Source organism: Acanthamoeba castellanii (genome assembly GCF_000313135.1).
Source record: "Acanthamoeba castellanii str. Neff unplaced genomic scaffold scf7180000084741, whole genome shotgun sequence".
Classification (NCBI taxonomy): Eukaryota; Discosea; order Longamoebia; family Acanthamoebidae; genus Acanthamoeba; species Acanthamoeba castellanii.
In genome coordinates, this window is record NW_004457702.1 from 101,684 (window position 1) to 126,385 (window position 24,702).

Sequence of the window (24,702 nt, forward strand, 5' to 3'; positions counted from 1 at the left end):
ATCAATCAAGAAAAGAAGAGAGAGAAAAAAGACATAGGATGGAGCAACACCCTCCTCAGGGACAGAAGCGGCGGAAGGAGCCGGACGAAAAAATGAGTGTGGGCCAACAACAACAACAGCGGGTGTCAAACCTTGGTTTCGCATCTTCATCATCATCATCTCCATCATCTTCATCAGTACGTGGCACCGGCGAAAAAGAGACCCAAAACGCGAAGCGAAAGAACGAAAAGAAAGCGACAACGACCGGCGGCGTTGGGGGCGGGGGGAGGGGACGAGGCGGCGGTGTGAGCGCGGCCCACGGGACGTCCTCGTCCAGCTCCTCGTCCTCGACGTGGGTGGACGAACAAAAGTCGCTGTCGGAGATGAAGCAGCGCCTGCAGCGGGAGCTCCTCGACGCCGGCAAGCAAGACGTCGCGCTCCTCCTCCACTCCCGCCTCAAGCGACGACGACGCCCCGCCGTCTCCTCCACCTCCACCGCCTCCTTAACAACAACCGCCACCGCCACCGCCACATCGACCACACCACCCCTTGCATCGCCCGTTGCTCCTCCGCGACCATCACTGCCACCACCACCATCTTCTTCTTCTTCTTTTTCTACACAACACCAACAACACGACTACTACTCCGCGGCGCAGGCCTACGCGCCACGAGTGTCGCGCGACGGTGAAGAGGCGGAGGGGGAGGAGGAGCGGCAGGTGGCGTGGCACCAGCAGCAGCACCCGGCCGGCGGTTACAGCCAGCCGACGCGCGTGCGGTCCTACTCGCGCACCTACACGTCCGGATTGTCTTGGTGCGAACACAACAACGCCTATGCTGCGCAGAACGAGTGTGTGATGCTGACGGAACACGCACGACACGACACGCACCACGACACGCACCACGACACGACACGCTATCGCGTGTGCGCACACACGGCACAGGGAGCCACAGCCTGCCACGTACGCGGAGGGGCGTCGCTATGCGGTGCCCATCGCCGGGGCGGACGTGCATGTGCGCAACTGGAGCATCTACCGCCAGTACATCGAAGTCTTCAACGCCTACATCTGGTGCGCCATTGTGTGCCGCGTGTCGTGCTACGGTTCGCGAACTAATAGTGTGCGTGTGTGTGTGTTGTGTTGTGTGTGTTGTGTTGTGTGTGTGTGTGTGTGTGTGTGTGTGTGTGTGTGTGGCGGTCGCCAAAAGGGCCAACGCGCCGCTGAGCCCTGCGGTGATGGACGAGGACAATGTGCGGTCCATACTCTACTACAGCGGAGACGACTGGGGCAACGCCCTCGCGCTCAACGTCCACATCGCGCTCGCGCTTGGTATCGTATCCTGTGGCTCCGGTGGGGGCTGAGAGATGGGGTTGCTGCACACAAACTTTTTTTTAACTCCGATGCATTGCAACAATGTGTGCGGCACGTGCAGGCGCGCGGGCCATGGGCGAGCTGGAGCACAGCGTGGAGCACTACATGAAGGCCCGCAAGCACCTCGAGTACCTGTTCGACTGCAGCGACTACGCCGTCGCCGAGGGCCTCCAGGGGATGCGGTACTCTCGGCTCGATCCACCCGCGGCCTGGATACCAACTCACCCCGTGTCGTGCCGTGCGTGTCGTGTTGTGTGTCATGCATAGCTACTATGCGAGCGGGATGGGCGACATGGAGCAGGCGGTGTACTACATGGTGCTGATCATGAGCATTTGTCGGCAGCTCAACGTGTACCACGGCGACGTGTACGCGCGCACCTCGACCCTGTACTACTTCATGCCCAGCACGACCGACGTCGAGAAGCAGCGCATCGTGCGCGAGTTTGCCCGCAACTACCCGCAGCTCGACGCCGAGGCCTCCGACACCGCGCTCCGGCCGCGGCCGCGGGTCGACTCGCCCACCTTCTCGTCGCTGCTGCTCAAGGAGAGCCGCTACCCGAACTACCACGAGATCGAGCGCTTGACCCTCCTCTACGTCGGCTTCATGATGAAGCTCGACCGGTCGCGCAACGCCAGCGATTCGCCCCTCGACGCCCGATCCACCTACGTACCTGCGCCGCACACCTTGTGTGTCGTGTGTCGTGTGTCGTGTGTCGTGCGTGGCTGACCAACGCCTCATACAGGAGCTCGCCCAGGGAATGGAGCCCGTAGCGGCAGAAGCGGGTGCGAACGATTATTATTCGTCGCTTTTCATTGTTTTTATTTATTCATTTATCATAGGAGTTTTTATTATTTATTTATTTGGGTTATCATAATTTTAACTCCTGTGCGCGGCAGTGAGGAGTATTCCATGCATGCACTCGAAGAGCGCGCTGCTGGGCTCGCTCGCCCACCAGGCCGAGCTCGCGTGGGGCCTCGGCGACCGGCAGCACGCCACGCGGTGTGCGATCTACTGGCTCGATCTGGTGCAACAGCTGCCCATGCGGTTTTGTTCGCCAGCCATGCTCCACTTCGTGCGCTCCGTTCTTCAGGTACGCTCGTGTGTCGTGTCGCGTCGCGTCGCGTCGCGTGTGTGCGGTTGTGTGTCGTGTCGTGTCGTGCGTTATAATACAAATCTGATGAACGGGAGCAGGTGTGGGTGGGGTTGGAGGACTGGGACCGGTTGGACGCGTCGCTGGCCATGATCAGGCCCCTCACTGAGATCTACCCGCCGTGGATGCGGCTCTACGACGCCTTCCTCGAGAAGGTCCACCAGGGCCGGCGCGATTCGTGGGCGCTCCAGCCGCCGCCGCCGCCGCCGCCGCCGCAGGACGCGCCGCGACCAGCGCTCGGCCCGCAGGCGCTTGGCCGGCGACAGCAGCCGCCGCGCGAGTCGCGCCGCCTTCAACCCCCTCCTGCACTATTCGACCAACTCGCCGCGCACGGGCCCGACATTCATCAGCAGCCTCCTGTGCAGCAGCAGCTACAGCATTACCACCAGCCGCACCAGCGGCAGCAACAGTTCTCGCCTGAATCGTCTCCTTCGTTCTCCTCGTCGTCGTCGTTATCTCCGCCTTCGTTCTTCTCGACCGTGACGTCGTCATCATCATCGTCCGCGGGCGGCTCGGCGCTGCCGGGCATGCCGTCGTTCCGGATGGCGGACTTCAGCAGCAGCAGCGCAACAACGCCCGAGGGCTCGTCTTCGCCGGCAGCATCGTCGTCATCGTTGGCCTCGTCCTCCTCGTCGCTGCTCTCCGAGGAGCGCCAGCTGCCGAGCCGACTCCTCTCCGCCGCCGGCACCACACATGAGCCCGCGCGTGACATGGAGGCCTTTGTCGACAAGCTCTTCGACATGTAGCCATCATCTCAACATGTTCATATGTAATCAATATGTTGTGTCAATATGCTGTAGTTTTGTTGTTTCCGAATCATCACAGGAGGACGAGGGGCGGCGCGGGGCCGTGGACGGACTCGCGCGAGCGGCTCTTCATGTTCTGCTTCGAGTTGGGCGACACGTAGCGCCGCGCCGGCGGGAGGTGCGGGTGTCGCTCCTTCTCCTTTTCCTTCTTTGCCTCCGGTGTGTCGCTCTCCTCCTCTTCCTTCTCATCGTCATCGTCAGCTTCGTCATCTTCATCACTCTCATCATCGTCGTCATCGTCATCGTCGCTGGCGTTCTCCCCTTCGTCGTCGCGGTCGTCGGTGAGTTGCTCGTCCTTTGTCGACGGCCGCACAAGGGGCGGTCGCTTGGTCCGGGAGCTGCGCAGGAATCGCCTGGCCGGCGGAAAGGTGGTCGCCTCGCTAGCGCTGGCCTCGCTGGTCGTCGTCGTCGTCATCGCCACCACCGAGGCCGACGTGGTCGTCGTCTCATCGGCGACCGCCGGCATCGCCGACGGCAGCAGCGGTGGTGGTGGGAGTTGAGGCGCCAGGGCCGGCGGCGGAGAAGCGGGACCATGGGGGGCCGCGTGCAGGGGTTCGGCGGTGGTGGACCGGCGGCGGCTGCGCACGAAGATGACCCGCCGCTTCGCCCGCTTGGAGGGTTGGGCGACGGGGTCGGCCGTCTTCACCGGCACGAGCCCTCGCTTCTTCAGCGGCCGGAAGAGCCGCACCAGCCGCCCGCCGACGCCGCCGTTTTCTTCCTCTCCGTCGTCGTCTTCCTCTTCGTTTTCCTCATCGCCTTCGGAGATGTCAGAGCCTTCTCCACCGCCGCCGCTGTCGTCGTCTTCGCTTTCCTCTCTATCGCTTCGTTCTTCTTCCACCACGCGGTTGGCCACGACCAGCCCCTCTGGAATCTCAAGCACGAAGCGCGACACCTTGGCGTCTCCCCTGTGGCCGACGAGAAGCAGAGTGAGCCCAGCCCATCAGCACCACCGCCCCCAACGCCCCGCGGCGCCCAGGGGAGTACCGTGAGTTATTCACAAAACTGATGAAGAGCCGCTCCCGCGCACGCGTCATGGCCACGTAGCAGAGCCTTCGCTCCTCCTCCAAGGCCCTGGTGTGTTGGTCACGCCTGAACCGCACGACACACACGGCACACGCAACACGCAACACGACACGACACGACTTAGTGTTCGTGGGGTTGCGCGAGGGGGTGGTCAGGCGCACTGTTCGTCCTCGGTTGCGCCCTCGGGGCTGAGCAGAGATTTGAGGGCCTGCCACGAGGGCATTACCGTTTCGTTCATCTGTACCAGGAACACCACCGGCCACTCCAGGCCCTTGGCCCTGTTTCCGTAGCGCCAGCGCCCAGCGTCAAGCCAATGAGATCTCACGACACACGACACACGACACACGACACACACGACACACGAGGAGCCATACAGCGGGGGCATACCGATGGATGGTGCTGAGGGTGATAGCGTTCTGTTTGCCGCCGCCCTCGTGTCTGCCGGTCGATCCGCTGGCTCGCTGCTTAACGAAATCGGCCAGCAGCTCCTGAAGAGAAAGACTGTCGTGTGCCGTGCGTGACATTGCGCGTCAGGTCAGCTCTCACTGAGATGCAATGCTGTACGCGTGTGCGGTCGTGCGTGTGCGGTCGTGCGTGTGCGTGTGCGTGTGCGTGTGCCGTCGTGCGTGTGCGTGTGCGATGGTTAGCTCGCGAAGAGGGAGCACTCACCTGAACGTATATTCCTCGGTGTCCAGTCGTCGCGTGGTCTCGTAGCGGCTGGCCTCTTGCTTGAGCCGGTTCACAAATTCCGCCCTGCTCTGACGCCGCTGGTCGGGCTCAGCGGCCGAGTCCGTCAGCAGGAAATCTCTCTCGCTGTCCTGGTCCTGTTCCTGGTGGTCCCCCTCGCCATCGCCATCGGTGTCGTCGACGCGCTCGAGCCACCTGGCGACGGCCTCGATGACGTCGGCCAGGACCTTCCGCGGAGCCCGCGCCGGCCCCTTGTTGGCCCTCGCCGGCGACGCGCTGTCGTCGCGCTCCTCGCTCTCGTCTTCCTCCCACGAGTCCAGCAGCAGCTCGGCCCTCGTCCGCTCCACCATTTTTACAATGCGCCGCAGGACCTCGATACGATGGCCGTCGTCCTTCTCCCCCGCTGTTGCTATGTACAGTTTGGCCGCGCGGAAGAGCGAAGTGCCCTCCACGTGCGCTCGCGCTCGCAGGCCGTTCATTACTGTAACAAATGAAGTTATTTAGTGTGTCGTGTGCGCCGTGTCGTGTCGTGTCGTGTCGTGACGTACGGGTGCCTGCGGAGGTCGAGTGGAGCACGCGAATGAAACTCTCGTCGGTGTCGTTGGTATCTACAATGAGCGAGAGGCAATCGACGATCACCTCGCTCTCGCCACCGCTGGCGGTGCTCGGCTGCCAGCCGCTGCTCTCCGCCGCGTCCCTGTCCGCGCCGCTGATCACGTAGGGCACGTTGCGCTGCGCGAGCGCCTCCTCGAAGGCCGCCAGCGAGAACCCGCGCGACTTGAAGTTGCGGAATAGGACGCACATGTCGCGGTAGCGGTACTCCTTCCGCCTGCTCTTCTCCTTGATCGTGGCGATGACCCGCCGCATCTCCGTTTCCCAGTCCTCGCACACGGTCAGCCCTACCAGGTTCCCCTGCGCGTTGGCCGTGTGCAGCCGCGTGTAGGGCAGCGCGAATCCCTGCGCGTCGGCCGGGAGGTGAGTGAGCGGTGCGTGCCAAACCCAACCACCACCACTACCCTCCCCCCGGAGAGCCTACGTACCAATTCCACCGCTGAAGCGCTGGGACTTGGGTTGTTTGATATCACGCTTTGGGCCGCTTGCAGGATCTGGAAGAGGGAATGAGCGTGCGAGTGAGCCAGACAGAAGGCCTTGAAGCGATGATGATCCGGAGTAGTACCGTTTTGGACGATCGGTAGTTTTGTTGGAGCGAAAGATACAGCGCGCCCTCGCCAAAGGACCGGTGAAACTCCTTCCAGTTATCGAAGTTGGTCCCCCTGAAGCTGTAGATGGTCTGTTCTCAACGTTATGAAAGAAAGCAAGAAATGTTCGCTGGTGTCAGCACATGTGCAGTACCATGGAGCTTACGCTACATCGGTGCGTACCTGGTGCGGGTCTCCGATGACTGTGACGGCCTTGTGCGGTTGGGCCAAGAGTCGCACCAGCTCCCACTGCAGCCGCGATGTGTCCTGGAACTCATCTACGAGCACGACCTGGAACATTTGCTGGTAGCGCGCGAGGAGTGCTGGGTCGGTGGTGAGCAGCTGCACCGACTTGCGGATCATGTCGTGGAAGTCGACCAGGCCCTCCTCCTCCAAGCGCTCCTGGTACTTGGCGTAGACGAAGCGATGCCTGGCGTCCCACTTCTCATCGCTTAAGAAAGAAGAAGTCGATCAGCACAGAGCAGCAGCGGAAGAGAAGAGGAGGGTAGTGCGTAGTACTATTCTTGGGACAGGGGCAGGTTGGCCTTGGCTCGGCCGATGAACTGCAGGAAGTAGTTCACGGTCAAGCGCGCCTGTCGTTCGTTGCTCTCTTTCGAGGGAGCTTCCAGACGTCGTCTCTTGGCACGGCGCCGGCCCGGTTCTTCTTCTTCGTCTCCATCATCATCTTCTTCTTCCACGTCCACTGAGTCCTCTTCGTCATTCGCCTCCGCGTTTCCCTTTTCTTCCTCCTCCGGCGACCAGAGTTCCAGGCACTCTTCGATCAGTTCGGCTTGCCTCCGCTTCTCGATCACCTCCAAGTCCCGCCCCACGCTCCCGCACGCGTCGCGCGACAGTCGCAACAGGCGCCAGCAGAACCTGCGCAGGCGAGCAAACGAAAGCAAGCGGAAGGAAAGGCGTTATTGGTTGAAGGCGATGAGGGTCGTGTGAGAGGAGCATGAGCCGCGGACCTGTGGAAGTTGGAGACGGTGACGGGTCGCGTCAGCGGGCACAGGGAATCGAGCCGGTGCCGCATCTCGTCGGCCGCCTTGCGAGAGAAGGTGATGGCCAGGATCGCCTCCGGCCTCACGTTCTGCCGCGCCACCAGGTCCACTGCACGGGAGCGACGACCGTAAGCGCGATGGATCGCCTTACCACTCCTGATCAGGAGCGCAGAGAGAAGGCAAAGACTGAACGTACCGATGCGATGGCACAGAGTGAGGGTCTTGCCGGTGCCGGGGCCGGCACAGATCAGGAGAGGTCGATCGACGGGCGCCTCGGCCGCCTCCCTCTGCTCCGCGTTCAGGCCGGCATGGAGGACGTAGTCCACACTACCGCGGCTACGCGTGGTGGTGGTGGTTGCGGTGGGTGCCGCGGCATTGCCCGAGGCAGGTTGAGGCGTAAACGAGTCCAGGAGAACATCAAGCTCGGCCCACTGAGACGATGACGAACTGCCCTCGCCATGTTGTGTCAGATTGATCTCGAGATTTCGCTCTTTCTCCTCCTCAGCGATTGCAGGTCTCGTGTATGGCTCTGGCAGAGCCGGTGGTGACGGGGGGAAGGCTTGCGTCGCCCAGCACACCCCCTCGTCCTCTTCCATCCAGATTATTGTATTTTACGATCTTTTCCTTTGGCCAAATAACAAGTTTGAATTTCCAAGAATTTGTTCCAAACATTCCAAACCTGTGGAATTGGAAGAACTTAAAACAGGGGAAAAAAGAAATCAAACCACACAACCGGTGAATTGAACGAAGATGAAGAGGTCCCTGGGTTTATGGAAGCGTCCCTACGCCGGTGTCAACCACCTCGTACTTGCCCTCTCGCTGTGCCGCTTAGCCGGCACCTCCGGCGCATTAAATCCCCCCCTCACGAAATCACAATCGGAATCAATCAGCAGCCGCTAATTTGCTTCTAATTTGCCAGATTGTCGGTCTGGGCAACTGGTACTACCCGCTTTCGCGTGAAAGCGTGGGCTTGTACGCTCTTGAGCGATATGCACAGGTAGATCCTTCCTCCCGTTCAGGCATGTGGATAGAATTTAACGCTAAATGGCTGTGTGCAGAGGTACTCGCTTGTGTGGGACTTTATCCCCAACATCTGCAGCGACGCCCTCGCCTCCAAGACTGGCATCGCGCTCATCAAGCCCAAGACCTACCAGCAGAAAGGTACTTCACACAATACCTATTCCGCTCCTCCTCTCCGCGTGCTGCTCACCGCTTGTTCTCTTTGCCTGACGCTTGCTTTAGACATGGGCAAGGCGGTAGCGATGGCGACGGAGGCAATGAACCTCACCATCGACGACGTCACCATCCTGCACTACGACGCCAACCTGCCCTGCGGCCAGGTCCGATACCGAACCGGAGCGCTCGAGTACTTCCTTCCCACCGCACCTCGTCTCTCCGCGCGTATGTGTTCTTTGTCACCCTAGCATTGACAATGGTCTTCCACGCTTCCCGCAGTGCGCCCAACGTGGCAGTGCAGTCCATCATCAACATGTTCGATACCGAGGTGCATTCTTCCTCATCGCTTGGCCCAGCTCGCACGGAGCAACACTCACTCAACACATTGTGCGCGTGAGAGCAGAGGCTGAACAGAGTGTCGATCGGCATCAAGCCCGTGTCGGAGGACGAGGTCTTCGTGCCCACCATCGTGCAGGCCATCGACAAGAGGTGAGAAGACAAAACCTATCACATACCGTTCCACCGCGTCCAGACTTGTTGCTCACAGCTCGTCGATCGTCTTCGTCACGCTGTGTCTCTCTCGCCAGGTACCTGGACAACTTCAACGACATCTGGATCAGGAACGTGCTGAGCGACACGGAGAGACCGCTCGTGGACAAGGCGAGCGACAAGGTGACCGATGAGCTGCTCCACTCCGCGACCAACACGACGGACAACACCTTCTCTCGCCTCAACACGCTCTAGAGCGGTCCATCGCTCTCTCTTCTCCTTCGCTCTTCATCGACACTAAACGATAATGTTGCTGATTGCACGGCTCGCAAGTCGAAGAAGGAGGAGCGTAGCCCGATACAGGCCCATGTGGGGTGAGGGAAGCAAGTCGTATTTGTTGAATCAAGGAGCCCTCGTCGTTGAAGAAGGAGAACAGGGTTAGTGTCTGGGAGTGCCATCTGCTTGCACCTTGGTGCCGTGGGGCACCACCAGTATGCGGTCGGGGTCGTAGTTGGTCGCGCGGTTGAAGGAGGCCCGGCACTCGGACACACCCAGCCCAAAGCCAGCACCAGCACTCGCGCCAATACCGACCAGCCGCATCCACCGCTTGCCTGCGCAACATTAAATGATTAATTGATGCAATAAAGAGATATTGGGTGGCAAATGTTGATGTGAATTGTACCGAAGAGGAAGAGCGAGAGTGAGCCAAAGAGGGCGCCATAGCCGGTCGATCGCAGAATGGCCTCGCTGCAGTAATCCCACCTCTTGGCCACCAGGAACTCGGAAGGTACTCGATCTCCCATCTTGTGGTAATGTTGTGTTTATTGATTTGTTTTGTTTTTATTTCTACCCCTTACAAAACCGGATAAATCGCGGTGTAGAAAAAAGGATAAATTGACAGAATAATTAATTATGGAAAATTGGCCATGTTGGTTCCTCTTTCTCTCTTTCGCCCCGAAATAACGGGTCAGTGCTCTTTTTCTATTTTTATTTCAATATCTATATAGTATTTATTTAGACGAGAGACGAGCCCGGGTTCTGCCAGCCATGACCGTGCTCAGCATCCTCTCGGACGTGTGCGGCTGGGGTGCGTTACCCCCCCCCCCACACCACCGGACATCAGATTCGCCGCTCATCCGCCGCGTCTCTTCAGTCTATTTCGTGGCCTGGTCTGTGAGCTTCTATCCGCAAATCTACCGCAACTGGAGCCGAAAGAGGTACGTGCTTCACTTCATCCTCGTGGAGCACTCCTCCGGTATCGGCGACACCCAAAAATAAATAAAGAAATAAATGAAAACAATTCACGAGAAGTAAGTGTGCTGACCGTGGTGGGCCGCTGTCAATGCGTGCAGCGTGGTGGGACTCTCATTCGACTTTGTGGTCTACAACCTGCTGGGCTTCACGTGCTACAGCATCTACATGGTATCTACAGCATTGCGTGTCGCATGTGTGCGCGTTTGTGCGAGAGCAGCTGCCAGGCTGCGCAAAGCCACAACACCAACACGCTCTGATGATGTCTCAAAAGTGTGCCGAGTTTTGGAGCAAGCGAGTGCGGGAAGAGTATCGGGAAGCCAACGACGGGGACGAGGTCTCCGTGCAAATCAATGACGTCGGTAAGCGATGATCACCGGGCCTCCTGCATCAATGCATATATAGAGAGCTGCTGTTGGACTCATTCTCATCTTGCATCTCATTTATTTCCAGTCTTTGCTCTGCACGGTGTGGCGATGGTGCTGCTGACCATGTTCCAGTGCCTCATCTACGAGGTGTGCCCTCCGTGGCGTTGCGAGTGTGGATGTATCGCTCATTCGCTCTTTCCTTTCCTTTCAATACGTGCAGCGAGGGAGTCAACGCGTGTCATGGGTGTGCATAGCCATCTCCTCATTCATCACTGCGGGCGTGGTGGTGTTGGGCGTCCTCGTCTTTTCGCCATGGGTCAAGAGTACTTGCACTCATCTCATTTCGCTTCGCTTCGCCGCTGTCGTTCTCTTTCGCGAGCTTTGCTTGCTCACTAATGTGATGGTGTCGTCAGTTTTGTGGTGGATCCAGGGCCTGGGCTACGTCAAGGCGGCCATCACCGTGATCAAGTACTCACCGCAGGTCTACATCAACTACAAATTGCAATCGACTGGTGCGCCTCAGTACCACATTTCCTGTTTTAAAATCCACGTTCGTTTGGGTGACCATGCATATCTCCTCTTCTTCTGGGTCGTGACCCCAACGCAGAGGGCTGGTCCATCTGGCAAGTGCTGCTGGATGTGGTTGGCGGCCTCCTCTCGTTCCTCCAGAATGGACTCACCGCCATCGATCAGGGTAAGCCTACACGACAGGAAGCATCCCAGCCAATCGGTCGACCAATTCTCACATTCCCACCCACGTGCACCCACCACCATCACCAGGTGATGCCTCGCCGTTCAAGGACTACCCTAAACTTGCGCTGGCGCTCATCTCGCTCGTCTTTGACGCCATCTTCATCATTCAGCACTACTTTCTTTACGGACACAGGTACCTGTGCCCTTTAGGCCCCCAATGAGACTGTAAACGTGTGCTCATGCGCTCGAACGCGTTGTGAACATGAATCATCGCAGGGCGAGCAGCTCGACGCCATCGCTGTACGACGAGGTTGGCGACTCTGAGTGGGAGGGAAAGGAGCGTGTGGACTTCTACTACTCGATCAACGACAAGTCGGACAGCAGCGCGCGATCAGGCTACGACTCGGCCTTTAGCGACGACGACTACTACGGCCAGCCCTACAAATATGCCTCACATGCTTCAGTGTAGAGTCCCACATCTTCCCCTTGAACACTCCACACGACTGAGGCTGATCGCAACTCGAGACCAACAAATACAAATAAAAATAAAAATACCATTTCCCGCCTTTTTCAGCCACCGGCACATCGCGCAATCGATTCCAGGCCGACAAGATGTACGGGCTTCCATCCCCCGATGAGGGGCTCGATTATGGAGGGCAGGCAGCTGCTGCGGAGGAGATGGAAGAGGAGGTGGTCCAGGATGAGCAGATGGCGACACTTGCCGAGGAAATTGAAGAGCGCTTGCGGCAACAGCGCAGGGAGAAGCTGTACCACCAGATGGAGGAGGTCAAGCAACTCATGCGAGCAGAGCTCGCCCAGCAAGGCGTCGATCTTGACGATCGTAACGGTCACAAGCTCCCGGCGGAAGCGATTGAACATCTCGACTTTGGAGAGGACGTCGATCAGTGGGTGAAGCTCGCCGTCAAGCTTCAGAATGCCTTGGAGGACGCCGAGGAGCGATTGGCACACGCAGGCGCCGAGTTGCAGAATGCAAACGTCGAAATCGAGGGCCTGGGCCGCACGGTGGAGTTGCAGGAGCGCAGGATGGATGCGCTACGCGAGGAAAAGGAGCATTTGCGGCAGAGGGCTGGAAGCAGCCCTCCTCCGCGAGGGGTCCTTGTGCTTCCGTCTCGCGATCCCCGCCTGAGCGAGAAAGAGCAGGAGATCGCCCGCCTGTGTAATGAAAATCGAAGGCAGCGAATTGAGATGGTACCTAGTCTCTCCCTCCTACGTCTGTGCCGTTGATCGCGGCGACTGAAGCACTTTTACACAAACGTGCAGGAAAAGATCAAGGCCGAGCTGAGTGAGGCCAACAGCAAGCTGGCCAGCGAGCAGCAGAAGGGACAGAAGCTACAGACCACCCTCTCCAAGGCCCGAGGTCATTCCCCCTCCACTTATCTTCTTGCATCTTTACGCCAGTGCTGCACATGCTCACGGCTTGTGTGCATCATCATGTGTTGTTACGCTTGCGACTTTCCCTGGGAGCAGGTGTTGTGGAGCACGAGCGAGTGAAGCGACGGAAGGTGGACAGCGCCCAGGAGGAGAGCGATCGCGACCGCCAGAGCCTCCATCGCGCCCAGATGGCGCTCATGGAGGAGAAGCGTCAGGGCGCCCTGCTCGCCCAGCAACTGCAGAGCGTGCGCGACGAGCTGGCCCGCGAGCGCGAGGCCTCAGCCGCCAAGCAGCGCCAGGTAACCGAGCTGCAGGCTGAGCTGGCCGCGCGCGACCAGGAGCGCCGGCAGTGGGAGGCCGAGCGACAGCAACTGCTGAGCGCGCACGACGCCGAGCGGAGCGTGTGGGAGGCCGAGCGACGGCAGGAGAAGCGCAAGTGGGACGATGACCGCGAGCGCGAGCGGAAGGAGCTCGTGGCCCGCCACGAGACCGAGCGCGTGCGACGCGAGGCGGCCGAGGCGGCGCGGAGGCGCGACGAGGAGGAGCGGTGGAAGCGCGAGCGGGAACAGCAGGAGGAGGCGAAGAAGGTCGCAGAGATGATGAAGGAGCGCGAACGCGCGGCTAAGAGGAAGCGCGTGGACGACGAAGAGGAAGAGGAGGAGCCGGAACGCGACGACGAAGACGAAGAAGGCCTGGAGGAGGAAGAAGGCTCGGGCGAGGAGATGGTACAGGAGGAGCTGGTCGAAGAGGAGGCTGCCGAGGAGGAGGAGGAGGAGGGCAAGCCCGAAGTCCGGAAGGCATCGCCGGCGGAGACGAGCGAGGCCGCCGGCGAAGAGGAGGAGGCGTCTCTCGAAAGACAAGAAGAAGAGAAGGAGAGCGTCGAAGCGGACGTCATGGACACCTCGGGTGAGGCGGCCGTCGCGGCAGCAGCCACCGAAAAGCAGCAGCAGGAGGAAGCAGAGGAGAAGGAAGAGAAGCGCGACGCCGTGAAGGAGCGGCGAGACGAAGAGGAGGAAGAGGAAGGTAGCGAGGAGTCTAGCGGCAGCGTAAGCGAGGACGAGGAGGAGGAGGAGGAGGAGGAAGAAAGGAGGACACGAAGCGTGCGATCACTGAAGGAGAAGATGAGGAAGAAGCGTCAAGAGATGGAGGAAGAGGAAGAGGAGGAGAATGACGAAGCGAAGAGTTGGAGAGCTCTGACGAGGAGCAGGAAGACGACGACGAAGAAGAAGGCGAAGAGGTGTCTTCGAGCAGATGGAGACGAGGAATGGCGGATGACGAAGACGAAGACGAGGATGAAGCGGAGGAAGAGGAAGAAGAGAGCGAGGAGGCAGAGCACTCCATTCCCGCGAGGAGACGCTGGCCCGGCAAGGAAGTGCAGGAAGAAGAAGACCAAGAAGAAGAGGAAGAGGAAGAAGGCTCTGAGGAGGAGGATGACGAGGAAGAAGAGGACGAGGACGAAGAAGAACAGGACTTCCCTCCGTCCAAGAAGGGCAAGAAGGGTCCACCTCCGCCCTCGCAGCCCGTCATGATCGACCTCACCGACGACTGATGATCATCAGGGCTCGCCACCCACCGAGCCCTCTTCGGACATAAAAACGCACAAAAAGAACGAAAGCGAAGCAGCGGCGCTGGATGAAAAGCGAAGACACGGCAGAAATGAAGTGAAGGGAAGCTGGCGATCACAACCTATTAATGAAATAAAATAAAAGGAGATATTTAAGGTCCAGTACGAGTTAGCACACCAGAGCAAAGAGAGAGTAAGAGATGGAGGTGAACGACAACAACACCCTCCAAAGTGGGGAGGCGGGCGAAGAAGGGGCGCCGCAGGTGCGCCAGCGGAGCGCGCCGGGGTCGCCCCCGCCCCCGCTGCGGGTGGTCAAGTTCGCTTCACAGCCGGAGAGCCGGCACGCCGACTCAAAAGATGACGATGTGGCCGAGGTCCGCAAAGAAGAGGGAGAAGAAGGAGATGATGGAGGCGAGGAAAAAGATGATTTCGATTTCGCCGACGATGACGTCATGCTGAATCTCGTCAACGAGCAACAGCAGCACAACGGCGGCTCGGGCATCGAGAGAAGGGATTCGGCGTGGATGATGGCCCACCAGGCCGGCCAGGCCGTCAGCGAGTGGCTCCAGCGCAAGGACCGCGAGCGGGCCACCCCCAACGGGCGACCGGTCTCGCCCCCGCCCACAACCACCACTGGTGGCCTGCCCGACCCGCTACTCGACCCCGCCGCCCTCACCAGCACCACCTCCGCCGGCCGCAAGCCTCCGTTCCAGACCTCCCAGCGCGTCAAGGTACGCCACCACCCCTCCCCACGCCCCTCGGCGCGTCTCCCACTAACTCCTATGTCGTGTTGTATGCGTGTGTGCGGTGTGTGCGGTGGGTGTGGTGTGTGCGGTGGCAGTCGGTGGGGTTCTTCTCGTTCAGCCGGTACGACACGCCGTCGAAGGAGGGCTGGCTCACCAAGCAGGGCGGACGGGTCAAGAACTGGAAGCGGTACGCGTACCCTTACCCGCGGGCCGATCGACCACCATCGGCCAACCCCCCCTTGCCCTAACCACCCGCCCGTACAGGCGATGGTTCATTCTCTCGGAGGACCGGCTCTACTACTACAAGAAGCCCGGCGTACGCGCTGCTCACTACATCTTGGCCCACCGCACGCACACTCACACTCACACTCACACTCGCCGTGTGCGTCGTATTGTTGTGTGCTCGCGTGCCATGCGAACAAAAACAGGACATGACTCCGTTGGGTTTCATCCCTCTTTCCCGGTGTTGCATCCGCATCACCGAAATGCGACGACGAGGCCGACGGCTGCGGTGCGTGCCTCCCCCTCCTCCCCCCTTGAACCAGCCAGCGCGAGAAAGCTGCGCCACAGCGCTGCTCATCACATCACTATGTGTGCGTGTGCGTGTGCGGTGTTACGTGTGCGGGTGTTGAGGGGACCACACAGGTACAGCTTCGAGTTGTACGATCCGCTGGGCGTGTTCTGCCGGCGCCACCCGGCCTTCTACATTTTTGCGGACAACGAAGAGGAGTTGGAGGAGTGGATTCGCGCGCTCAACCTCAAGGTCGCCGACTCGCCGATGAAGAATCTGCGGGTGGAGGAGCCCGTGATCGACATTCACCCGATCGAGCGCCAAGGCTGGCTCACCAAGCGCGGAGGCATTGTCAAGGTACTCGCCCACATGCGACACACGCACACGCATCACCGCACACGCACACGCACACACACGCAACGCGCCCCTTACGTTTTTGTCTTGCGATAGAACTGGAAGCGGCGATGGTTCGTGCTGCGGGGGAACATGCTGTACTACTACCGAAACACCAAGATCAAGACGCCGCTTGGCTTCATCCCCGTCGTACGCTCGCCTCCCCTTTCGCCTTTATACGTGTGCCGTGTGTGGTGTTGTGTGTGTGTGTGTGTGTGTGTGTGTGTGTGTGTGTGTGTGTGTGTGTGTGTTGAACGTGTGCGATCAACTCCGCAGGACCGGTGTTCGGTCGAGTTGCTCAACACGGACGACGATTTCAAGAAGCACGGCATCCGTACGGACCCCCTCTGTTCGTCTTTGTTGGCCCGGGCGAGGTGGTACTGCTGCTGCTGCTGCTGCTGCTGCTGCTCACCGTCACACGTGTGCCCACGGCTGGCGCAGGCTTGCCGAGGCGGAAGCAGGGCTTCGTGTTCCAGATCACCGATCCCTGCTCGGCGTTCAACCGGTGGCATCCGAGGTATGCGACGTGGCCCACACACCTTTTTTGAGCGCCAAGACTGACTGACTGACTGACTGATGGGTCGGTCGCCGACGCTAGTTACTACCTGATGGCGGAGACGGAGGAGGACATGGACGAGTGGATCGCAGCGATCTGCACCATCAAGCTGCTCGACTTTGACGCCTCCCAAATCACCGGTTCGCATTTTATTTCTTTATCACGCTTGGCCCCACGCATTGAAGTGCCCACCACTCACGCTTTCGCTTTTCATTCTTTCATTCATTCATTCTTTCTCTTTTGTCGTCGAAGCAGACAGCTCGCCGAGCGAGTCCTTCCGCCGCGCGACCAATGAAGGTGTGTGGCCTGCCCCCTCTCGACCGCCGTTCTTCGCCCACTCTGTTCGTAATTTAACTCCGACCAAGCAGATGAGGTGCTGGTGCAGCTGAGCGGGGAGATCGACCCGGACGCGCTGGCGCGGCAGTACGGAATGGAGAACAAGGGACCCGTCGCGTCCCTCCCCAACTCCTACCGCTTCAAGAAGACCTCCTCCGCGCCCCGCAACGTCATCTCCGCCCTGGGCAAGCAGAAGGGCGTCACCCTCAACAAACGCAGGTTCGCGCACGCACACGCACACGCACACGCACACGCACACGCAAGCTGTAACATGAGCGATGGGCTGTTTTTCTCCAGATTTTCGCTGGGGTCGTCATCGTCGTCGTCGGGCAGCGCGTCGTACTCGCGCACGTCGTCGCTTTCGCTGTCGTCGTTCCGGCTGAGCCTGCCCGAGCCGCTTTCGACCGAGGCCTCGGGCGAGCTGAAGGGCCTCCCGCGCGGCGTCGATCTGTTCAGCGACGACGGCAGCGGCGTCGAAGGTGAAGATGGCGACGACGAGTGGGAGGAGAAGAGCATCGGCCTCGTGTGGCGTAACTCCTATGTCGCCCCACGCCCACACAAGAACGGCGGCGGCAGCGGAATCGGAGTTATAGATTTAGATACCAGCCGCGAGGGCTCGCTGGTGATGGTCGAGGGCGAAGACGACGACGATGGCGACGACAACGAAGAGGAATCGGTCGACGACGCCGAGCAAAAGAAGAAAAAGAAGCAGCAGCTCCAGCAGCTCCAGCAGCAGCCGCGCAACGTTGCGTTCAATCGAGAGATGAAGGCGCTGGCGAGGGATCAGGAGAAGCGAATGACGGCCGTCGTGTCGATGCTCAACTTTTTGTACAAGGCCGTCAAGAAGCGGTCCGCCAAGGCCGTCGCCGCCACTACGAAGGGCACGCCGGCGCAGGCCCAGAGCAAGGCCCGGGAGGAGGTGCTCGAGAACCTCTTCAACACCACCTACGACGACCTCAAGTACCTCGAGGTCCTCAAGGAGCTCCTCCAATCCGACAACGGTACCACTCATGACCGCACACGCATGACCGCACACGCATGACCACACACACACACACACACACACACACACACACACACACACACACACACACACACACACACACACCACCGCACACCACCGCACACGACACGCTCAACGAGTTCGGCCGGTGCAGATCAGCTGGTGCGGGAGGACACGATCGAGGAGATCATGGTGGGCAAGTTCAAGGGCGCCGAAGAACTCGGGCTGCCCCTGTCCCTCTTCTGCGCCCTCAAGACCGCGCACCAAGGTGCGAGCTCTCGCACTTCACTTTAGCGCGCGCATGTGTGCGTGCGCCATGTGCGGTGGTTCGTGTGCTGACGTCAGACCGCACGCGGCAGTTCGTGTGGTGTCGAGCCTGATGCTGGACTACCTGGCCTCTCTCACGTCGCCCATTCTGCCCCACTACCGCCAAATCATCGCCCTTCGAGGTACCCCCCCCCCACGCGCCTTCTTGTTCGGAACTATCGAGTGGAAACTCAACCGCTGCGGCTCTCTTGTGTGTCGTTTGTGTCGTTTGTGTCGTGTGTCGTGCGCAGAGTATGCGGGGGAGCAGCGGACAGCGCGGCTGAGGACGATCATCGCCCAGCTCGACCGGCCGCGGCATCGCATCCTCCGCCGGCTGCTGGGCCTCATCAAGCGCATCGGCGAGCTAGCGGCCCTCTCCAAGTACACTCACCCTGCAGCCCAAGGCCCTTGATGCCACGCCTGTGCGTGGAACTCACCAGCGTGTGCGGCGGTGCGTGTGCGTGTGCCGTGTGCCGTGTGCCGTGTGCCGTGTGCCGTGTGCCGTGTGCCGTGTGCCGTGTGCCGTGTGCAGGAACGGGCGCGCGCTGACGGTCCCGCAGATGGCGATTGTGCTGGCGCCGTACATCATTCGTCCGACGAGCCAGAGCGGCGAGATCGGCTCGGGCTCCGGCGGCGGCGACGACCTGGGAGACACCCTCATCGAGCCCTCCAAGTGCATCGACTCGCCCAAGCCCATCGGCTTCCCCCTCACCCCGCGCCGACGCGAGATCGTGCGCTCCGACTGGTTCGCACACGCCCCCCCCCCAATTCCGTCGCCCCCTCTCACTGCGCTCAAACGTTTGTTGTGCGGCGTGTGCGGTGGTGTGCGTGCGGTCTTGGGCTCCACGCAGGACGCACATTACGGAGCTGATCACCAAGATGGTGGCCGACTTCGAGGCGCTGTTCCACCACCACAAGCAGCAGCAGCCCAACAACAAGAATTCCAAGAACCGCCAGGCCATCAGCGAGAAGACCTGGAACCTGCTCTCGTCCGGCCCCGCGACATCGACATCGACATCATCGTCGTCGTCGTCGTCGATCCCGCCGCCGCCACCTCCCCCGTCGGCCTGGGTGTCGGGCGCGAAGAAGAGCACCAACGCCGAGAGACCCGAGCACCGGCGCGAGCGATCCCTGGGCTCCATCTCCGCCCAATCGACGGGCGTCTAGGTCTTGAGAAGAAAGGAACGCGCACGCGTTGTTTTGTTGATGTTGATGATGATGACGCACCTCGCACGAGGATACAGACATTCATTTTCTCCACCACATTCACATCCCCTTCTTCCACGGGGAGCCCTTGGCGGCGGCGTTGCCCTTGATGGGATTCCTCTCGTCCAGCTTGGTTTGAATATGCTGCCCCACGCCCACGTCACGGCCCGTAAAGGTGAGCCACCCAGCAAAAAACGAAGACGAAAAAGCGGAGGGGAGGAAAAACAAAGAACGAAGAACGAAGAGAAGTAGCAAGAAGGTACCTGGACGAGCAGGTCAATGGCCACCTTGTTGGCCGCCCCTCGCGGGATGATCATGTCAGCGTACTTTTTCGACTGGACACCGACCCCGATCATCGCACAAATGGGAAGGTAAGTCAGCGAGAAGTGGCCACAACAAACAGCGAGAAGAGAAATTCGAGGTCGAGAACAACGACGACGACCACGACGACGACAAAGAAGAAGACAAAGAAGATGTGATGATGAGGAGGAGAAGGAGATTGGCACCGGCGAGACGTATTCCTCGAAGGAGGGCTTCACGAACTTCTCGTACTGGCTCAGCACGCCCACCACGTCACGCCCCCTGTCGCGAATGTCTCGAATGACTGGGCGCGTGCTCTCGTGTATGAGTCGTGTGTTCGCGCTGAGTCGATTTGCGAGTAGTAAGTGGTACCTCGGCGGGCGAGTCGTGTGTCGGCATCTTCATCGACGAAGATCTTCACGTCGAACATATTTCGCGTCTCGACCTGCCACCAAAGAAAGATGAGAAAGATGAGGAAAACTAACAAAAGAAGGTGGGCGGCCACGACGTACGTTGTGGAAGATGAGGATGCCTTCGAGAATGATTACGTCCGCGCCATACACAGACGTCGTTTGCTTGAGCCTGCACACACAGGTATGTGGTTGAGTGTGGTGTGTTATGCATGGAATGTGTGTGGCGTGGCGCGTGGCGCGTACCTGGAATGTGTGACAAAGTCGTATTCTGGGATATCCACAGGCCCGGCCTTGGGGTCCTTGAGGCAGTTGAGTTTCTGCACGAGCAGCGCCCAATCGATCGCAGCTGCGATGGGGAAGTTGCGCGGTCAGGCCACACCCTACGGGCGCGATGAAGGGGAGTGGAGGGGAGCGTACAGGGGTGGTCAAAGTTGAACTCCGACACGTCCTCCCTCTCTGCGGGCGACAGCGGCCGATAGAAGGAATCCTACGTTTGCCAAAATAAATATAAATAATAAATAATAAAGTGAATATATGTATAAATACAAAGGAGAAAAAGAGGGTGGAGGGTAGGATGTACCTGAGAGATAATGGCCACTCGCTGATCCTTCAGCAACGTGATGATCATCTCGCACCTGCAATTATATAAATTGGATGAAATCGCGATCGGAATTTGAGATAGGCCTCTCGGAGATGGGCTGCAGGTGATGATGTGAAGAAAGGAGGCGTACACAGTGGTCTTGCCCGAGGCGGTGCCGCCGGCCACACCGATGATGAAGGGTGCCTGACGCTTGAACCCTCCCATACCCGAACCCCCATCCCAGGACCCGCAGCGCGCGATCATGGACATGTTTGGCAGCGAGCTCATGTTGTGGTGTGTTGCCTTCCTATTTGTAAAGCGCTCGATCAATGCAAAGCCAGATCATCTGGCCCGCAGAAGCATGCCATCACAAACCAGCAAAGAGAAGGGAGTTCGCAAGGAAGTGTGTTGTCGAGATACCAATGTGCCAAGTCTACTTGCTGGAAGCTTTGTGGTGGGGTCTTCAACTTCTCACCCCCGCGAAAGATGGTTGTGTTTTTTTGAATCCATTTCATTTTCTTCTATAATTTCTCTTGAGTTTCTCTTGAACATTTTTGGTTTTTCTGCCCATTTTTTCGTTACCCTTCCCTTTAGCTCCGGTCCTCCGCCGGCGCACCTGCCGTTGCGTTTCTGTCTTGAGGTCAAGAGATTAGTCTCTTCGAGGTGCATGCTGAAGTGGGCACCATGTGCTTCTTTTGTGCCAAGCGAAGCCTGCTCTCTGCAGCTGCCGCCCCTTCATCATCATCATTCACGACCAACCATGCGGGGATGAAGAACAGCAAGGGTCTTGTAGGGGCGGGCTCGCTCCAATTGACGGCACCGCCGACCTTCAAAATCACCGAAATCGACGAGCACCTCAAGTGGAACCCCTACATCTGGAGCGGCTACCGCGAAAACTACACATTCGGCCAATGCCTCTACAGCTTCTTCACCATCCACAACGAATCAGGTGTGCACCATCATCATCACCTTGCCATCCACCACATCTCCCTGGCTGCTGCTGCTGACACATGCCACGTGCGTTGCCGTGTGTTGTGTGTTGCGTTGCGTTGTGTTGTGTTTCACAGTGAACGTGTGGAGCCATTTTGCGGCGGTGCTGGTGTTTGCGTGGGCCATGCACCACACCCTGTTCGACGTGCTCCTCCCCTCCACCTCCCTCCTCCACCTGGTGATCTGGGCCACGTTCTTCCTGACCGCCATCGCCTGCTTCGCCGGTTCGGCCGTCTACCACCTCTTCTTCCCCCAATCCGTCGCCGCCGTCTACTGGCTCGGCATTCTCGACTTCACCGGTTCGCCCCGCCACCCACCGCCTGCTCCGCCCTCCACTCTTCTCTCATCGCACACGCACACGCACCACCGCACACGCGCACGCACACGCACACGCACCACCGCACACGCACCACCGCACACGCACACGCTGCACATGCAGGGATTGCTGCGTTGGTGCTGGGGAGCTACTTCCCGCCGGTGTTCTACGGTTTCCACTGCTTCCCGTTCTGGCAGCGTTTGTACATCACCTCCATCTCCCTCCTCGGCACCGTCACGCTGGTCGCGCCGTGGTTCCGCTTCTTCCACTCACAACGGTACCATCGCACAGCACCACACACACACACACAACAACAACACCGCAGCACTCACCGCACGCATCACCGCACGCGTGTGCGCCGCGCACTAATCTTCGTTTGTGTCTCGAACCAGGTACCTGGCCATCCGGGTGAGTCTCTACGCCATGGTGGCCGTCGCGGGCATCGTGCCAGCAGTCCACTCCTACTTTCTCCTCCAAACTATTCCCCACAGTGCGCTCCCCCCTCTTCTCCCCACCAATGCGCTTCTGGTCGCGCGTGGACTGTGTGCCGTGCGTGTCGTGCGTGTGCGTTCTTTTGCCTGATTAGCGTGCTCGAGCAGACTACACGGACGGGTCGTTCGATGAGGTGTACCACCGACTGTACATCATGTACGGTCTCTACACCATCGGTACCGCTCACTCGCGCCCCCGTCATCGTCGTTGTGCGCGCATCTATTCATTAAATCAACTCATTTACCTGCGCAGGCGTGCTGTTCTACATGTCCAAGTTCCCCGAGTCTCGATTCCCAGGCCAGTTTGACATCTGGGTACCACCCCTGCGCAATCGTCGCTTTACGCTCTCGTGTTTGTTTGTTGTGGTTGCTGGCTTACGTTGTTGGTGTTGTTGTTTTGTCGATTACGCCGTACCACGTACAGTTCAACAGCCACCAGTGGTGGCATCTGCTGGTCGTGTGCGGGACGCTGGTGCATTGGAGCAACTGCCTGCTCATCTACGACAACTACCTCAAGCTTCTCTCCTTCTGCCCGGCAGACAGCGCCGCACCGCTGCCGTGGTAGAGCACAATCAGCGTGATACACAACAAAGAGAGGAAGTGATTCCTTTGTTTTTTTTTTTGCTTTGCGTCCACAACAAAGGCCAACTTCTGAAGGTGGGCTACGACGTCGTTCATTCGCGCGCTTCCCTGCCGCCGGTCCTCTTGTTGACGATCTTGTTGAGACGTTGGCGCGTGGTGCCCTTCTTCTTGGTCTCGCGCTTTGTCGGCTTGTCGTCCAGCTCTGCAAAATAATACATAAATAAATATAAATAATGGGTTAGGCGCTGATTATGGTCCCTTTGGCTCGGAGGGGAGGGCACGCACCAGAGTACTCGGAGCGGCCTTCGGGATTCTTTTCCATCTCCTGTCGGATGGCGGCCAACAAGTTCTGGTCAACGTTGCCATGCGATGCACACATCATGATGAACGTGAGCGCTCGGAAAAATTGATCATATCATCGCGTCATCAAGTATTGGGAGAGGGAGGGGGCGAGTCGTACGTCCTGCTTGCTGTCGCGCGTGAACTCCTCCGTCTCGGCGTGCATGAAGTGCTTGTAGTCATACTCGTGGTAGAGATAGCCGTGCTCCTCCATAAACTCACGTCGCCTGCACCACACGGCCAAATGAATTGATCAATTGATTAGTGGTGCTCCCCCCCCCTAGTGCGAGACGACATGAGGGAGTGGCGCAGTACCGATCGGAGTAGCCCACCTCGTCGGTGCCCTCGGACACGATGGTGTAGAAGTAGGCCGACACGTCGGCTCCGGGCTTCTTACGCTGCACTCGGCCCAACCTCTGCGCCTCTGTGTGTGTGTGTGTGTGTGTGTGTGTGTGTGTGTGTGTGTGTGTGTGTGTGTGTGTGTGCGTGAAGCGCGTGTGCGTGTGTAAAGTGTGTGCGTGCGTGTGTGGTGAGTTCGCCTCTCGTGCCCGAGTTTGGGGGGGGGATGTTTGCTGGCTGCAACCAACCAACGAACCTTGCATACGAGACCCGTCGACCACGCCCACCTGGATCACCACGTTGGCTTCCGGCAAATCGATCGAGTGATCGCCGACCTTTGAGATCAGCACGTACGCGCTGCTCTTCGTCGTCCTGTTATCGGGTGGTGGCGGTAGGGGGTGGGTGGTTCAGGCGTCAGGCAAGACCTGACATCCATGCGCACACAAGGAAACCGAACGGGCTCGAACTAGGAGAGAGAGAGAGAGAGAGAGAGAGAGCAATGATTGAGCTCACGTACCGGAACATGTTGAGCGACTTCTCTCGGTCCTCGTTCTTGGTCTCACCGTCGATGTAGGGGCTGCCCAAGACCTGGCTGAACCTGTTTTGTGCCGTGCACCACGGGCGGATTGATTTTTTGCTTGTAGCGAGTCGATGGTGGTGGTGATGAACGTACCACTGAAGCCCGAACAGATCGTCGCAAAATACGAGACACTTGTGTCCGCGCCTCAGGTGTCGCTTCAGCAGCGTGAACACGATACGCGCCTTGTTCGGGTTGGTGATGTGCAGCAGTCGCTTTTCCTGTGAAAGTGGAAGTGCGAAAGGCGCCGACAGTCAGCACCAAAGTGTTGAGCAACGAGGCAGTTTGTGTCGTGGTGGGTGGGGTGAGGTGGGTGGGGTACGGCAGGCGATCGCGCGGTCCGGTAGGCAGCGCCGAAGGCAGAGGTCAGCGGACACACGATACGATAGCAGTGCACATTGGCCACGTGGTTGTGAATCTTGAGCGACAGCAGATCCACTTCGTCGAGCCGCGGCCCCACCAGCGTGGGAAGCTCGGCGATCAGCTCATCCTGTGCCGGAGAGGTGCGATCACTAAGCGTCAGCGAAGCACAAGGGGCGGAGGGCGGAGGGCGGAGGGCGGAGGGCGGAGGG

At 59.3% G+C, this 24,702-nt stretch overlaps 10 protein-coding genes across 10 annotated transcripts in view; 6 read left to right on the top strand and 4 right to left on the bottom strand.

Annotated features, from left to right (window-relative positions):
- Positions 1-362: 362 nt before the first annotated feature.
- On the top strand, positions 363-3,243 carry ACA1_171430 (uncharacterized protein; the record flags this gene model as incomplete). Its single annotated transcript, XM_004356416.1, has 9 exons — positions 363-458; positions 636-790; positions 921-1,046; positions 1,183-1,304; positions 1,408-1,528; positions 1,614-2,013; positions 2,090-2,129; positions 2,244-2,437; positions 2,539-3,243. The coding sequence occupies 9 exons, from the start codon at positions 363-365 to the stop codon at positions 3,241-3,243; spliced, it is 1,959 nt and encodes a 652-aa protein (XP_004356469.1).
- Positions 3,244-3,316: 73 nt separating this feature from the next.
- Positions 3,317-7,809, bottom strand: ACA1_171440 (UvrD/REP helicase subfamily protein; the record flags this gene model as incomplete). Its single annotated transcript, XM_004356417.1, has 12 exons — positions 3,317-4,208; positions 4,288-4,392; positions 4,488-4,604; positions 4,714-4,827; positions 4,996-5,494; positions 5,562-5,970; positions 6,054-6,119; positions 6,191-6,304; positions 6,396-6,663; positions 6,732-7,088; positions 7,181-7,322; positions 7,410-7,809. The coding sequence occupies 12 exons, from the start codon at positions 7,807-7,809 to the stop codon at positions 3,317-3,319; spliced, it is 3,483 nt and encodes a 1,160-aa protein (XP_004356470.1).
- A 154-nt stretch (positions 7,810-7,963) lies between these two features.
- Positions 7,964-9,133, top strand: ACA1_171450 (PeptidyltRNA hydrolase; the record flags this gene model as incomplete). Its single annotated transcript, XM_004356418.1, has 7 exons — positions 7,964-8,017; positions 8,133-8,210; positions 8,272-8,374; positions 8,456-8,579; positions 8,669-8,717; positions 8,793-8,878; positions 8,977-9,133. 7 exons carry the CDS (start codon positions 7,964-7,966, stop codon positions 9,131-9,133), a joined length of 651 nt encoding a protein of 216 aa, XP_004356471.1.
- Positions 9,134-9,316: 183 nt separating this feature from the next.
- ACA1_171460 (uncharacterized protein) lies at positions 9,317-9,681 on the bottom strand (the record flags this gene model as incomplete). Its single annotated transcript, XM_004356419.1, has 2 exons — positions 9,317-9,489; positions 9,561-9,681. The coding sequence occupies 2 exons, from the start codon at positions 9,679-9,681 to the stop codon at positions 9,317-9,319; spliced, it is 294 nt and encodes a 97-aa protein (XP_004356472.1).
- Positions 9,682-9,925: 244 nt separating this feature from the next.
- On the top strand, positions 9,926-11,659 carry ACA1_171470 (cystinosis, nephropathic, putative; the record flags this gene model as incomplete). Its single annotated transcript, XM_004356420.1, has 9 exons — positions 9,926-9,965; positions 10,032-10,095; positions 10,231-10,300; positions 10,350-10,491; positions 10,583-10,644; positions 10,928-11,009; positions 11,105-11,191; positions 11,278-11,383; positions 11,467-11,659. The coding sequence occupies 9 exons, from the start codon at positions 9,926-9,928 to the stop codon at positions 11,657-11,659; spliced, it is 846 nt and encodes a 281-aa protein (XP_004356473.1).
- A 143-nt stretch (positions 11,660-11,802) lies between these two features.
- ACA1_171480 (uncharacterized protein) lies at positions 11,803-14,131 on the top strand (the record flags this gene model as incomplete). The annotated part of the gene is given in 4 exon segments (XM_004356421.1): positions 11,803-12,399; positions 12,472-12,568; positions 12,679-13,819; positions 13,834-14,131. The coding sequence occupies 4 exon segments, from the start codon at positions 11,803-11,805 to the stop codon at positions 14,129-14,131; spliced, it is 2,133 nt and encodes a 710-aa protein (XP_004356474.1).
- A 215-nt stretch (positions 14,132-14,346) lies between these two features.
- On the top strand, positions 14,347-19,164 carry ACA1_171490 (PH domain containing protein; the record flags this gene model as incomplete). The annotated part of the gene is made up of 17 exons (XM_004356422.1): positions 14,347-14,877; positions 14,988-15,079; positions 15,157-15,208; positions 15,321-15,403; positions 15,538-15,760; positions 15,854-15,946; positions 16,073-16,130; positions 16,238-16,313; positions 16,395-16,492; positions 16,608-16,649; positions 16,721-16,907; positions 16,986-17,689; positions 17,846-17,959; positions 18,051-18,140; positions 18,249-18,378; positions 18,530-18,742; positions 18,849-19,164. The coding sequence occupies 17 exons, from the start codon at positions 14,347-14,349 to the stop codon at positions 19,162-19,164; spliced, it is 3,102 nt and encodes a 1,033-aa protein (XP_004356475.1).
- Positions 19,165-19,263: 99 nt separating this feature from the next.
- Positions 19,264-20,784, bottom strand: ACA1_171500 (uridine kinase; the record flags this gene model as incomplete). Its single annotated transcript, XM_004356423.1, has 9 exons — positions 19,264-19,347; positions 19,467-19,538; positions 19,710-19,807; positions 19,876-19,948; positions 20,016-20,085; positions 20,160-20,262; positions 20,334-20,403; positions 20,497-20,551; positions 20,648-20,784. The coding sequence occupies 9 exons, from the start codon at positions 20,782-20,784 to the stop codon at positions 19,264-19,266; spliced, it is 762 nt and encodes a 253-aa protein (XP_004356476.1).
- A 480-nt stretch (positions 20,785-21,264) lies between these two features.
- On the top strand, positions 21,265-22,858 carry ACA1_171510 (HemolysinIII related subfamily protein; the record flags this gene model as incomplete). Its single annotated transcript, XM_004356424.1, has 7 exons — positions 21,265-21,445; positions 21,564-21,785; positions 21,926-22,079; positions 22,195-22,292; positions 22,402-22,470; positions 22,547-22,608; positions 22,718-22,858. 7 exons carry the CDS (start codon positions 21,265-21,267, stop codon positions 22,856-22,858), a joined length of 927 nt encoding a protein of 308 aa, XP_004356477.1.
- A 109-nt stretch (positions 22,859-22,967) lies between these two features.
- ACA1_171520 (DNA repair helicase rad25 subfamily protein) overlaps positions 22,968-24,702 on the bottom strand; it is a gene marked incomplete at both ends in the record, with an annotated part of 3,194 nt that continues 1,459 nt past the window's right edge. The window contains 8 exons of the mRNA XM_004356425.1: positions 22,968-23,077; positions 23,161-23,224; positions 23,336-23,441; positions 23,530-23,638; positions 23,810-23,925; positions 24,071-24,151; positions 24,227-24,351; positions 24,453-24,620. Of these exons, the coding sequence (XP_004356478.1) occupies positions 22,968-23,077; positions 23,161-23,224; positions 23,336-23,441; positions 23,530-23,638; positions 23,810-23,925; positions 24,071-24,151; positions 24,227-24,351; positions 24,453-24,620 (879 nt within the window). The remainder of the gene's footprint in view (positions 23,078-23,160; positions 23,225-23,335; positions 23,442-23,529; positions 23,639-23,809; positions 23,926-24,070; positions 24,152-24,226; positions 24,352-24,452; positions 24,621-24,702) is intronic.